At 41.4% G+C, this 14440-nt stretch overlaps 1 protein-coding gene and 1 pseudogene across 1 annotated transcript in view; one reads left to right on the top strand and one right to left on the bottom strand.

Annotated features, from left to right (window-relative positions):
• Positions 1-14440, top strand: part of NPM2 (nucleophosmin/nucleoplasmin 2) — a 43297-nt gene that overhangs the window by 14789 nt on the left and 14068 nt on the right. Inside the window, exons 2-4 of the mRNA XM_036240900.1 lie at positions 139-220; positions 334-419; positions 568-693. Of these exons, the coding sequence (XP_036096793.1) occupies positions 163-220; positions 334-419; positions 568-693 (270 nt within the window). The 5' untranslated portion in view covers positions 139-162. The remainder of the gene's footprint in view (positions 1-138; positions 221-333; positions 420-567; positions 694-14440) is intronic.
• Positions 11734-13538, bottom strand: LOC118616409 (annotated as a pseudogene).

The raw sequence follows: 14440 nt of genomic DNA, 5'->3' as shown, positions 1-14440 counted from the left end.
GGGGGCACCGGCGCGCACTTCCCCTGGGTGCGGGGTGGGCAGCGGGAGTCCGGACCTGGTCTCTCCCAGGCCTCTGTCGGGTCCTAGCCGAGCTCGGGGCCGCCCTGTGCGGCCTCGCCTCACCTGGCCCCTCCGCAGCGCACCGCCGACTCCCCTCGAACCATGAACCGCAGCCGCACCAGCAGCACTGCCGACAGGGCCGCGACAGCCGCGCTTTGGGGTAAGTGCGCACGGGATGCTGGCGGCGCGTCCCCAGGGCGAGGGCTGCCTGGAGGAAAGGGCCCCTGCCTGAGCCCGCCCGCCCCTCCCTATGTCCTTCCCTCTCCCTTCCAGGCTGTGAGTTAAACCAAGAGAAGCGGACCTGGACCTTCAAACCGCAGAAGGAGGGGAAGCAAGACTGTAAGGTGTTGCTCAGTACGGTAAGTGTCGCCGAGACCCCAAGGCGGGGAGGAGGGACTCAAACTGCTAGAGAGGAGCAAGAGAGAGTCTCTGGTCCCAACAGATGCAACAAGGTTTCCCTTCTCTGCCCCCGGTGATGAAGTGCCCTACTGTTGTCAACCCTCTCAGATTTGCTTGGGAGAGAAAGCCAAAGAGGAGATGAACCTCGTGGAGATCTTGCCCCCAGCAAGCCAGGAGGACAAGAGGACGAAGTCCATCATCATTGCCTCGCTGCAGGCCTCTGTCCTGCCCATGGTGAGCCTTTCCCTGCCGGCAGAGGAACACTGCCTGCTCCGCTCAGTCCTGGATGGGCATGCACACAACTGGGGTGGTCACCGCCCCAGGGCAGCCTAACTCGGCCTGCTTCCATTCCAGCCCAAGCTTTACTAGCTGTGGGATGGTGAGTTAAATAACTTCTCTTTTAATCACATTTGTAACTGTTTCCTGACAATGATGACTTAAATATTGATTACGTATCCAAAAATTATCTTATTTCTAATAATTTATCTTGTGGTTTCTATGCAAATCATCATTGTGAATAATGGCAGTTTTTGTGTTTCTTTTGTTGTTGTTGTTAATCCTCACCTGAGGATATTTTTCCATAGATTTTTAGATAGAGTGTAAGGAGGGAAGGAGGGAGGAAGAGAGAGAGAGTAAGGAGGGAAGGAGGGAGGAAGAGAGAGAGAGAGAGAGAGAGAGAGATGTGACAGAGATACATCGATTGGTCGCCTCCCAACCAGGGCCTGGGATTGAACCTGCAACCCAGGTATGGACCCTTGGCCAGGACTCAAACCCGAGACCCTTCCATGAGCAGGCCGATGCTATAACAGCTGAGCCAAACTGGCCAGACCTTTGTGTCTCTTTAAAATCCCATCACACACCCTGGCTGATTTGGCTCAGCGGTTAAAATGTTGGCCTGAGACCAGAGAGTCCTGGGTTCGGTTCCCAGGCATGTACCTCAGTTGCAGTTATTCCCTGGCCCCTGTTGGGGTCATGTAGGTGGCAGCCAGTCGATGTGTCTCTCTCTCGTCACTGTTTCTCTCTCTCTCTCTTCCTCCCTCTCTCCCTCCCGCTCTATCTGAAGATAAATGCAAAAACCTCCTCAGGTAAGGATAAAAATAAATAAATAAAATCCCACCACACTGGTTAGGACCTCCAGTGTAACATCAGATAAAAAGATAATGACACATGCCCTTGTTTCATTCTTGATTTCTTTTTAAAGAAATGCTTTTGGCCCTGCCTTGTTTGGCTCAGTAGTTAGAGCGTCAGCCCATGGACCAAAGAGTCCTGGGTTTGATTCTGGTCCAGGGCATGTACCTCGGTTGCAGTTGGTCCCCAGACCTGGTTGGGGTCCTGCTGGAGGCAACCAACCAATCAATGTGTCTCTCCCACATCGATGTTTCTTTCTTTCTCTGGCCCTCGCCCTCCCTCATCCTCACCCTCTCCCTCCCTCCCTCCCATTCTATCTGAAGATAAATGGAAAAATATCCTCGGGTGAGGATTGAAAGAAATACTTTTAATGTTTCTCTGTTAAGTATGACAGGTTTGGTAGACACCTTTGTCAGTCTCAGGAAGTTCCCATCCAGTCCTGCTCTGCTTTTAAAATTGGGTTTTCTTCTTTTCAACCAAGAATGTTTATCAAATACTTTCCTATTCAGATCGTCTTAGGTTCCTTTCTTCTTTAATCTGTTAAGTGGTAAGTTATATTAATAGAATAATATTCAGCCAACTTTGTATTCCTGAGATAAACACTACTTGATAATATTATAAACATCTAGATTTGCTTTGTTAATATATTAAGACTTTTCAAAATCTGTATATGCTCTTGCCCTAGCCAGTTTGGTTCAGCGATTAGAGTGTCAGCCCTCGGACCAGTCTCCGGGTTGATTCTGGTCAAGAGCACATACTTCGGTTTGGTCTCCAGTCCTGGTTGGGGTCATGAGGGAGGCAACCAATTAATGTGTCTCTCTCACATTGATGTTTCTCTCTCTCTCCCTTATTCTCTCCCTCCCTCACTCCCATTCTATCTGAAGACAAATGGAAAAATATCCTCGGGTGAGGATTGGGGGGAAAAAATGTATATGCTCATAAATGAGCTTGGCCTATAAATTCTTGATCTGGGTATCAAGGCATGCTAGCTTCATGAACCAAGGAGTGGAGTGTGTTCTTCTTTGTGGTGGAACAGTGAATGTAAGACTAGGATGATCTGTCCTGGAAAATCTGGGAGGCACCTTGTAAAAACTGCCCTCACACCTATTTTTTCTTTCTCTCAGATCTCCCCAGACTTCATTCGTTCCCATGGTTTTAAAGACCATCTATACAAATTGAATACTCTTGAAACGTATTTCTGTAAACCCACCCTTTTTCGGGTGCTGCAGCTCCTCTGTTCAACTGAATAGAAAAGGGTGTCCCCAAAAATGTACACAGGGTGTCTGTAGATCCTATTACATTTTGAAAATGAAATGTATTTTAATAAACACTGGCATTATAATTACACTTTTTTGTGTATACATTGTTTGGGACACCCTATATTTCAGAGATATCCCCAATTTAACAAATCTAATCCAAATTCTTGATTTTTTTTATCTGTAATCTCTACTCCAACCTGATCCTCTCTCATTGAATAGTTCTTCCAGTCAGGACAAAACCTCCTGCAACACCCCGCATCAGATCCACCAGCAAATCCTGTTAACTACCTTCACCATATGCCTCAACCTGACTACATCTCATCACCTCCCTGCTACACCCTGATCCAGATGACCATCACCTCTTGCTCAGTTTTATTTCAGGGCCTACCTTAACCCTTGGCCCCCTATAGTCAATCCAGGGATTGACAAACTACAAGATTAAATCCAGCCCATGGCCTGTTTTTGTAAATAAACTTTCATTGAAAAAGAGCTACACTCCTTTACTTATACTATATTATTTGTGGTTGTTTCATGCAGTTACAACAGAGCTGAGTATTCTCCACACAGACCATAAGGTTTACAAACCTAAAATATTTACCATCCAGCCCTTTCGGGATGAGTTCCCCACCTCTGGTCTGTTCTATACACAGCTGACAGAAAGAATCTTTGAAACAAAAGTCCAGTTGTGTTGCTTCTCTGCTTAGGTTAAAGGCTTCCCATTTCATTGACACGAGATCCAAGATCCTTTATGTTCTGGCCTTCAGCGTGCTCTCCGACCTCCACTTTTGCTACTTTTTGCTTTCTGAGCCTGCTCAAACCACACTGGCTTCCCTGACTATACCCAACACAGCCCTCTTTGGAGTCCTTGCATTTATTGCTCCCAGGGCCAGGGACATGCCTGTCCCTCATTCCTTCTGACCTTTGTTGGAATGTCATCTCATTGAAGAGGTCTCTCCTGACCACCACCAGCATCTCCTCTGGCTTCCCAACCCATGCTCACTTTTCTCCCATAGGACCCATCACTGGCATCAGTTTTCATCTGTGCATTCTTTCTCCCTGACCAGAATAGAAGCTCCAAGAAATCAAGGACGTGGCCTGTTTATTTGCTGCATTACCCAAACTGCTGTGTAATAGTTCCCAGTGTACTGTAGGAACTCGATATGTAGTGAAGGAGTGCGTGAATAAGCAAATGAACTATGTGGAACCGGTTTGCTTTTAAGTTGCTGTGATTTATTTAATAGTTTGGGTTTTGTTTTTTTTTTGTCTACTCAGATGTTTCTATATCTTTGGGTCAGTTTTTTACCAGCTTTATTGAGATATAATTTAGAACAAGGCTCACCAGTGTTAAATGTGCAACTTGATGCATTTGACAAACGTATATAACTGTGTAACCACCACCCAATTAAGCCTCTTTGCAGTCAATCCCTTCCACCTACCACTGCCTCTGCAACCACTGATCTGCTTTGTGTCACTTAGTTTTACCTTTTCTAGAATTTCATTAAATTTTTTTTTTCTTTATTGATTTTTAGAGTGAGAAGAAGGGAGAGGGGGAGAGAGATAGAAACATCGATGAGAGAGAACATAAATTGGCTGCCTCCTGCATGCCCCACACTGGGAATTTGGCCCACGACCTGGGCAATGTGCCCTGACCGGGAATTGAACTGGCCACCTCTTGGTGCATGGGTCGACGCTCAACCACTGAGCCACACCAGCCAGGCTAGAATTTCATTTAAATAGAAGCTTGCAATACACAGCCTCTAGTGTCCAACTTTTTCTCCTAGCATAATACTTTTGAGATTTATCCAAGTTGTTTGGTCGGATAATAATGTGCTCTTTTTTATATCTGAGTAACATTCCATTCTATGACTATATACATATATAAATTGTTTATTCATTCCCTTACTAATGCACATTTGAGTAGTATCCAGTTTTATACTTTTATACACGAAGCGGCTATGAAAATTTAAGTGTAAGTATTTATATGGACATATTTTTCCATTCCTGTTGAGTATATACTTAGGAGTGGACTTGCTGTGTCATATAGCAAATGTATGTTAAACTTGGTACAAAACTGCCAAACGATTTTCCAAATGGCATTCCTACCAGCAGTGCATGAGAATTACAGTTGCTCCACATCCTCACCAACACTTTGAATTGTCTGTCTTAGTTTTAGCCATTCAGTACCTGTATAGTGGCATCACATTATGATTATGAAAAATTTTTTGTCCCTTTATCAATTTTTACAGAGAGAGGAAGTGAGAAGCAGAGAGAGATAGAAACATCAATGAGAGAGAACATAAATGGCCACCTCCTGCATGCCCCCCTGACCCGTCCCGCAGGTCAAGCTACGAGGACTTTAGAGGGGGAGTGAGGATGAGGAGGGACAAGAGACACGAGAAATGGAGACAAGACAGGGTTCTGATCAAGTCTTGTTTATTCTGGGGGAGTTCACACAATATATAGGGCAAAAACAGGTGAAACAGTTAATGAGTATTCCACCTGAAGCAAATTCCAGTAAATACCCCAGGTGGAACAAATGATAAACAAAGAATGGCTAGCAGAGTAAACAATTATCTAGAGGAATGCAGAGACATTGTAAGCAGAGAGACCCTGCCTTGGGGCAGGAGATGGCAGAGCAGATTGTAACAGAATGGATGCCATGCAAAAAGTCTCCCACACCCCTCACTGGGGATTTAGCACACAACCTGGGCATGTGTCCTGACCAGGAGTCCAACCTGACACCTCTTGGTGCATGGGTTGACGCTCAACCACTGAGCTACACTGGCCGGACTCTCATTGTGATTTTTATTTACATTTTCTTAATGACTGATGATGTTGATATACATATATATATATATATATATATATATACACACACACACACACACACACACACACACACATATATATATATATATTTTTTTTTTAAGAGAGAAAGGAAGGGAGAGAGAGAAACATCAATGTGATCGACTGCCTCCTGCACTCCCCCTACTGGGGATCAAACCCACAACCCAGGCATGTATCCTGACCAGGAATCAAATCGGAACCTCTCAATCCATGGAACAACACTCAATCCACTGAACCACACCAGCTAAGCGATGTTGATCATTTTTTTTTTTTATCCTCACCCGAGGACATTTTTCGATATTTTGTTCAGATAGAGGGAGAGGGAGAGAGAGAGAGAGAAACATCGACGTGAAAGGGACACATCGAGTGGTTGCCACCCACACGACCCAACCAGGGCCGGGGACAAACTGCAACCGAGGTACATGCCCTTAGCGGGAACCGAACCCGGGTCTCTCGAGACCGCAGGCCGACGCTCTAACCGCTGAGCCAAACCGGCCAGGGCGATGTTGATCATTTTTTAAATTTGTTTTTTGCTCATTTGTATATCTCCTTTTGCAAAATGGCTGCTTAAATGTTTTGCCCTTTTTTTTTCTTTCTTGTTTTTTTTTTTTTTTTTTTTTTTTTTTTTTTTGGTATGTGCCCCTAGTGGGAACCGAACCCCAGACTCTCTGGTCCACAGGCCAGCACTCCAACTGTTGAGCCAAATCATACAGGGCTGTTTTGCCCATTTTTAAATTGATGCTTCCTTATTGAATTGTAGGAGTTCTTTATATATTTTGGATACAAATGCTTTATCAAAAATATTTTTTTATTTAAATCTGTATTGTTGAATGTAGAATGTATTACAGATGTTCCTCATTTTTCCCCCATTGACCCCCTCCTTCCCACTCCTGCCCCCCTCCTGCCTTTTCCCACACTATTGTCTGTGTCCATTGGTTATTCATATAAGTTCTTTGGTTTATTTCTTCCCACCCCCCAACCCCTTTCCCTTTGAAGTTTGTCAGTCTAGCAATGAATTTGTACTTCTTAATCCCTTCACCTTTTTAACCCATTCCCCCAACCCCCCTCCCATCTGGCAACCAACAAAATGTTCTCTGTATCTATGAGAATGTTTCTGTTCTGCCTGTTCATTTTGTTTGTAGATTCCATTGTTGATAGATATGTATTCATTGCCATTTTGTTTGTTCATATATTTTATCTTTTTCTTCAAAAAGACCCTTCATCATTTCATATAATAACGGTTTGGTGGTGATTAACTCCTTTAACTTTTTCTTGTCTGGGAAACTCTTTATATGGCCATTGATTCTAAATGACAGCTTTGCAGGATAGAGTAATCTTGGTTGTAGGTTTTTGCTTTTCATCTCTCTGAATATTTCTTGCCACCCCCTTCTGGCCTGCAAAGTTTCTTTTGAGAAATCAGCTGACAGCCTTATGGGAACTCCCTTGTAGGTAACTAGCTGCCTTTTTCTTGCTGCTCTTAAGATTCTCTCTTTGTCTTGAACCTTTTGCATTTTGATGATGATGTGTCTTGGTGTGGGCCTCTTGGGGTTCATCTTGTTTGGGACCCTCTGTGCTTCCTGGACTTGTATGTCTGTTTCCTTCACCAAGTTAGGGAAGTTTTCTGCCATTATTGTTTCAAACAGGTTTTCAATTTTTTGTTCTCGCTCTTCTCCTTCTGGCACCCCCAAGATGCGAATGTTGGCACGCTTGAAGTTGTCCCAGAGGCTCCTTACACTCTCCTCATTTTTTTGGATTCTTTTTTCTTTTTGCTGTTCTAATTGGGCGTTTTTTGCTTTCTTATATTCCAAATTGATGGTTTGCTTCTTGGATTTACGTACTCTACTATTGAATCTGTGTAAATTGTTCTTTATTTCAGTTAATGCCTCCTTCATTTCTGACTGTGCATCCATCATTTCTGACTGGTCCTTTATTATGCTCTTGAGGCCCTCACTAAGTTCGTTGAGCATCTTTATATAAGCAGTATTTTGAACTCAGCATCTGTTAGGTTGCTTATCTCCATTTCACTTAGTTCTTTTCTTGGGGTTTTGTTCTATTCTTTCATTTGGAACCTGTTTGTCTCCTCATTTTGGCTGCCTCCCTATGTTTGTTTCTATGTATTGCTTAACGAGAGGTATGGGGCTATCTGAGACCAGATGCTGCTTGTTTAAAAGAATTTAGGAAAAACTTGAAGCAGGATCCAAGACAGGCCAATCCTATGATTAAGCAAGTGGCAACAGCTTGGGTGGGCCTGAAAGTTGGGTGGGGAGGGGCGGTGCTACCAGTGTGAGCCAGGTTGCTGGAGCCCGAGGTATGGCGACTGTCTGCCGCCCCAGGACAGGGCTCACAAAAGGAACAAAGGCCTCTGACAGCATGTTTATCCCGGAGAAAGCCCCCTCTCCAGCCCTCGCTCCAGTGCCAAACAGCTCAGTTCTTCCCTGTATGTCTCTGGTGCCTCTCGAGCTGCCTCCCCTCCAAGCTTAGAGGGAGAGAGTCCGATAAGTTCGTGCGCGGGCCCTTTAGGGAGCTGCCTGGGGCTCCAGCCGCTTCAGCTTCCCTGAGCCTCAGTTCCTGCTGGTTTTTCCAGCCAGAAGTTATGGGGATTCTCTTCCTGGCACTGGAACCCTGAGTGGGGCACCTGGTGTGGGATGGGGACCCCTCAATCCTCAGGAAGAACCTTCCCAGCCGAGGTGTTCTCCTGATTTTTATCCACCACTCTTGGGTGTGGGACCCGCCCCTCGCGCCTCCGCCCCTCGCGCCTCCGCCCCTCGCGCCTCCGCCCCTCGCGCCTCCGCCCCTCGCGCCTCCGCCCCTCGCGCCTCCGCCCCTCGCGCCTCCGCCCCTCGCGCCTCCGCCCCTCGCGCCTCCGCCCCTCGCGCCTCCGCCCCTCGCGCCTCCGCCCCTCGCGCCTCCGCCCCTCGCGCCTCCGCCCCTCCTACCAGTCTGGATGTGGCTGCTGCTTTAATTCCGTAGTTGTAGGACTTCCATTCAGCTTGATTTTAGGCAGTTTTGAATGACGGTTGTTCTGTAGTTGTAACTTTGATGTGGTTGTGGGAGGACGGGATACCGCGTTTACCTACCCGCCATCTTGACCGGAAGTCCTATCAAAAATATTTTATCTCAAATATTTGCACCTAGCACATGGCTTGCCTTTTCATTTTTGTAATAGTATTTTTTGAAGAGTACAAATTTTTAATTTTTATAAAGTCTGATATAACTTTTTTTGTTCTCTATGGTTCATCCTTTTGGTGTCCTAAGAAATCCAGTACCTAAGGTCACAAATTGTGGTCTTATAGTAAGTCTAGAAGTGCTACTATTTTAGCTCTTATATTTAACTCTATGATTCATTTCAAGATCATTTTTTTTTTTGCACAGCCAGTGTGGCTCAGTGGTTGAGCATCAACCCATGCACCAAGAGGTCGCTGGTTTGATTCCTGGTCAGGGCACATGTCCAGGTTGTAGGCCAGATCCCCAGTGGGGGGCACGCAGGAGGTGGCCAATCGACGTTCTCTCTCATCAATGTTTCTCTTTCTCTTAAATCAATAAAGAAAAAAAATTTTTTTTTAAAGATAATTTTTTTTTGTATGGTATGAAGTAAGGATGGAGGAACCTTTTTCCAAAATGATATCCAGTGCACTAGCACCATTTTTTGAAAACACTATTCTTTCAATATGCAGTTACCTTAGCACTTTTGTCAAAAATTAATTGACCATATATGAATGTATATATTTCTATACTCTGTTCTGTTTCATTGCTTTATGTTTACCCTTTTCCCAATAATAGAATGATTTAATTATTGTGGTCTTATAGTAAGTCTTAAAATTAGTGTAAATATTCCAGCTTTCTTATTGTTTTCCAAAATTATGTTGGCAGTTATAAGTCCTGAGCATTTTCATAATAATTTCAGAACAAGAGTTTTAAAAAATATCATTCTCTTGGGATTTTGATTGAGAATGTATTAAATCTATCAATTACTTGGTGGGGGGCATATTGGCATCTTAACAATTTTGAGTCATCAATAATTGAACATAATATATTTTTCTATTTGTTTTAAATCATTAACTTTTTGCAGCAATATTTTGTAGGTTTTGGGGTACTGGTCACGTACATACTTTGTAAAATTTGCCCTACATGTTTCATGAGTTTGCTGTTGAAAATATGGATAAAGTATTTATTGAAAGAGAGTTCACATACCATCAGCTTCATCAGTTGAAGGGTATGATTCGATCATTTTTAGTACATTCAGAGTTGTGTATCTGTTGCAGTCTAAGTTTAGAGCATTTTCATCACCCCAAAAGGAAGTCTAAACCTACAGGCAGTCACTCTCCATTTCCTACACCCACTCACGAGCAGCACTAGCCAACCACTAATCTACTTTCTGTCTCTAGAGATTAGCCTGTTCTAGACAGTTCATAGAAATGAAATCATACAATGGATGGCCTTCTATGACCAGCTCCTTTAACCTAGCTTACTATTTTTAAGGTCCAACCACATTTTAGCATGTATTAGTGCTTCTTTTTTTTTTTTTTTAATTGCCAAATAATATTCATTGTATGGATATACCACATTTTACTTATCCTTTCATTAGTTGATGGACCTTTGGATTGTTTCGGCCTTTCAGCTATTATGAACATTCATGTACAGAGTTTTGAATGAACATAATGTTTTAATTTATCTTGAGCATATACCTGGAATGCAATTGGCTGGATTATATGTGGTAGCTTTATGTACAACATTTAGAAGAACTATTAGATTGTTTTCCAAAGTACTCACACTGTTTTACAATCCTACCAACAATGTATGAGGATTCCAACATCCTCCCCAGCACTTGTATTGTCTGTAATTTTGATCAGTCATCTTAGTGGGTGTGAACTGGTAGCTCAGTGTGATTCTGATGTGTGTTTCCCTAATGACTAATGATGTTAAGCAACTCTCATGTGCTTATTGGCCATTTGTTTATCTTTTTGGGAGAACTATCCAAGTCTTCATTCATCCAAGTCTTCATTCATCACACAAATTTTGTTAAATACAGTTTTCATTTTTAGTTGAAATTATTTTACAGTTTCCTTCTTCAGTCCCTGGAGTATTTAGAAATATGTGTATTTTAACACTTCCAAATAATAGGGATTTTCTAAATTCTTGAATTGAATTTTAGTTTCATTTCATCATGGTCTGAGGACATGCTCTATATAATTTCCGTTTAAACTGTGTTGTGACTTGTTTCATGACGCCATAGAATGTTCTGTCTTGGTGACGATTTCATTTACACTTGAGAAGATGTGTTCTCCTTTTGTTGGGCGTGTTTCTCTATAAATGTCAATTATATCAAGTTGATTGGTGGTTTTGCTGGAGTCTTCTATATTCTCACTCATTATGAGTAAGAATTAATTACTAAGAGAAGAATGTTGAAGTCTCCAACAGTAATGGTGGTTTGTCTGTTTCTCCTTTCAGCTGTCAGTTTTTACTTCATGTATTTTGAAGCTCTTATTAGGAACATACACTTCTAAGATTGCTACATCCTCTTGGTTAATTGATCCCTTTTTCACTATGAAATATCCCTGTTTATCTCTAGTAGATATTCTGAAGTCTACTTAGTCTGATTGACATAGTCAATCTAGCTCTCTTTCCATTTATGTGTGTGTGGTATGTTTTTCCTGTTTCTTTATTTTATTATGATTTTACTTTTTTTTTTTTTACTGCAAAGAACATTTTATTTTATCCATCATTAGTCATGAATGTCTGTCATTAGTTATTACATAAAGGCTACCTGGTGCTATTACCCAAGTGGCATGGTCATTTTATATCTACAATTCATTTTGTATTTACAGAATTTTCATGATTTACCTAAGTACATCTGTTCGTGGAGGTTTAATACTAAGACGCAATCTAGCATCCACATTATATGATGTTTTGCAGATAGTAATATAGGAGAGAGGGATTTTTAATCACCTTTTCATTCGCGTCACCTTATGCAAAAAATAAATCAATAACTTAGAGCGTCTAAGTCTCTAAAGAAGATTTTCCTGTGCACTCATAGATAAGGTTAATCAGTAAGATTGTCCATGTCCACCTCCTCTTGTAATTTCTGTACCATTTTGTCTTCCAGCTGCTTTCCTTTGCATGCAAAAGGGGCCCGAATAAGATGAATGTTTTGCTTGACTTCTTTGATGTCCTGAACTTTCAGTAGTTCTTTATTTTTCTCCAACCTGTTCATTATAAATTTATCTTGATGTTTCTGTTTGATCTCTTCAACTCTCTTCATTGCATCAACTGTTTTATTCCACAGCTCTCACTGGTATTTGACAGGTTCATTTCTACGTTTTTCAAATTCAAATGAATTATCCACCGTAAGCTCTTTGCCAGCTGCTTTACGGAATGCTTTAGTCCACCTGACCTTACGAGGATTACGCTTCTTTTTAAAGTTTTTATGACACTTGGGTTTACAAAACCTGAACACCTTGCAGTCGTTGCGGACGAACACCATGCCGTGGCCCAGGTATATAGACCTGGAACAGAAGTAACACTTTTCTATACGCGTGTTGAACACGCATGGGGACCCACCACCTAAGGGCCGAGCTCAAAAGGAAGTCTGATTTTACTTTTAACCTCTGTATCTTTATGTATAAAGTGGATTTGTTCTAGATATAATATAATTGAGTCTTACTTTTTTATCCAAACTGATAATATCTGCCTTTTAATTAGAGAATTTAAACTATTAATATTTGCTGTAATTTTCAACAAGGTTGGATTTAAATCTATCATTGTGCTATTTGTTTTTCTATCTGTCCTATCTGTGCTCCATTTTCCCTCTTTTCTGGCCTTCTTTTGGATTAACTGTTTATTATTACATTTCATTTCTACTATTGGGTCATACCTCATCTCTTTGTTGTTTTTTAGCGGTTGCTCTGGAGTTCACAGTATGCATATTTAACTTACAATAGTCTATATTCAAATACTGTTATACCACCTCATGTATGAAATGAGTATCTTACTGCAGCATACTTACTTCTCACGTCCCTCCTTTGTGCTGTTGTTGCAATAACTTTTGCTTCTACATGTGCTATAAATCCCACACTACAATGTTGTTTTGGCTTTAAACAGTCTGTATTTTAAAGAGGTTAGGAATTAGAGTAAAGGGTTTTTGTATTTATCATTTTGGTGCTCTTTATTCCTTTGTGTCAATTCCAGTTTCTGTTTGGTATCATTTTTCTTCACTTGAAGGACTTAAACAATTCTTATAATGAGGATCTGCTTGTGATGAATTCTTTCAGCTTTTGTATGTCTGAAAAGGCCTTATTTCATTTTAGTTTTTTTTTTAATCCTCACCTGAGAATATTTTTCTATTTATCTCCAGATAGAGTGTGAGAGAGAGAGAGAAACATCAATGTGAGAGGGACACATCAATTGGTTGACTCCTGCATGACCCAGACTAGGGCCGGGGAATGAACCGCAACCAGGTACGTGCCCTTCACCGGAATCAAACCCTCCACTCTTTGGTCCACAGGCCAACATTCTAACTGCTTGCTGAGCCAAACTGGCCAGGGCTCATTTTAGTTTTGAAAGGTGTTTTCACTGGGTAAAAAACTCTATGTTGAGTTTTTTCTCCTTTCAACACTTGAAAAACATTTCTAGATTTCTCTAAAACATAGCTTGCATAATTTGGAAAAATCTGCTAGCATCTTTGTCTTCACTGCTCTGTATGTAATGTCTTTTTTTTTCCTCTGGCTGCTTTTGATTTTCTCCTCATTGCTAGTTCTGGGCAATTTGATTATGAAATGCCTTGAGGTTCATTGAACTTAGATATGTGGGCTTATTGTTTTCACCAAATTTTGGAAATGTTTTGGCCATTATTCCTTCAAATATTTTTCCTGCTCCTCTTCTTTCTCATTTCCACTGGGGAATCCAATTACATATATATTTGGCTCCTTAAAGCTGTCCCAAAGTTTGTTGATGTTTTGTTCACTTTCTTAAAGTATTTTTCCTCTGTTTATTTCATTTTGGATAGTCTTTATTCAGTATTATTATTGCTTTCTTCTGCAGTATCTAATTTGCCGTTAATCTTATCAGTGTATTTTCATCTCAAATAATGTAGTTTTCATCTCTAGAAATTTTATTTGAGTTTTTCATGTCTCATACATTTTCAGCCTTACCTCTGGTTTATTTTATTTTTCAGTTAAGTCTATACTCAGTATTATTTTGTGTTTCAGGTGTACAGCATAGTGGTTACACAATCATATCCTTTACAAAGTGATCCCCCGATATTTCAAGTACCCACCTGGCACCACACACAGTTATTACAATGTTATTGACTATATCCCCTATGCTGTACTTTATACCCCAATGACTAATTTATTTCTAGTTCTTTTAAACATATGGACTACAGTCATAATACTTATTGTACTATTATCGTCTATTCTATCATTTGTGTCAATTTTGTGTTAGTTTTTTAAAAATATATATTTTACTGATTTTTTTCCTTTTTTTTTTTTTTTTTTAAGAGAGGAAGGGAGACAGAGATAGAAACATTGATGTGTGAGAGAAACATCGATCGGCTGCCTCCTGCACGCCCACTACTGGGGATCCAGCCCTCAACCTGGGCATGTGCCCTGACCAGGAATCGAACTGGGACCTCTTAGTCCATGGGACAATGCACTGAACCACACCGGCTTGGTGATTTTGTGTTAGTTTTGATTGGATTATTTTCTTCATAATGAGTTGTGGCTTCCTGGTTCTTTGTATGTCTGGTAATT

The sequence above is a fragment of the Molossus molossus genome, unplaced genomic scaffold (assembly GCF_014108415.1).
Source record: "Molossus molossus isolate mMolMol1 unplaced genomic scaffold, mMolMol1.p scaffold_m16_p_4, whole genome shotgun sequence".
In the NCBI taxonomy this organism is placed as follows: domain Eukaryota; kingdom Metazoa; phylum Chordata; class Mammalia; order Chiroptera; family Molossidae; genus Molossus; species Molossus molossus.
The sequence above is the reverse complement of the archived record's forward strand: the minus strand, read 5'-3'. Positions and strand labels throughout refer to the sequence as shown.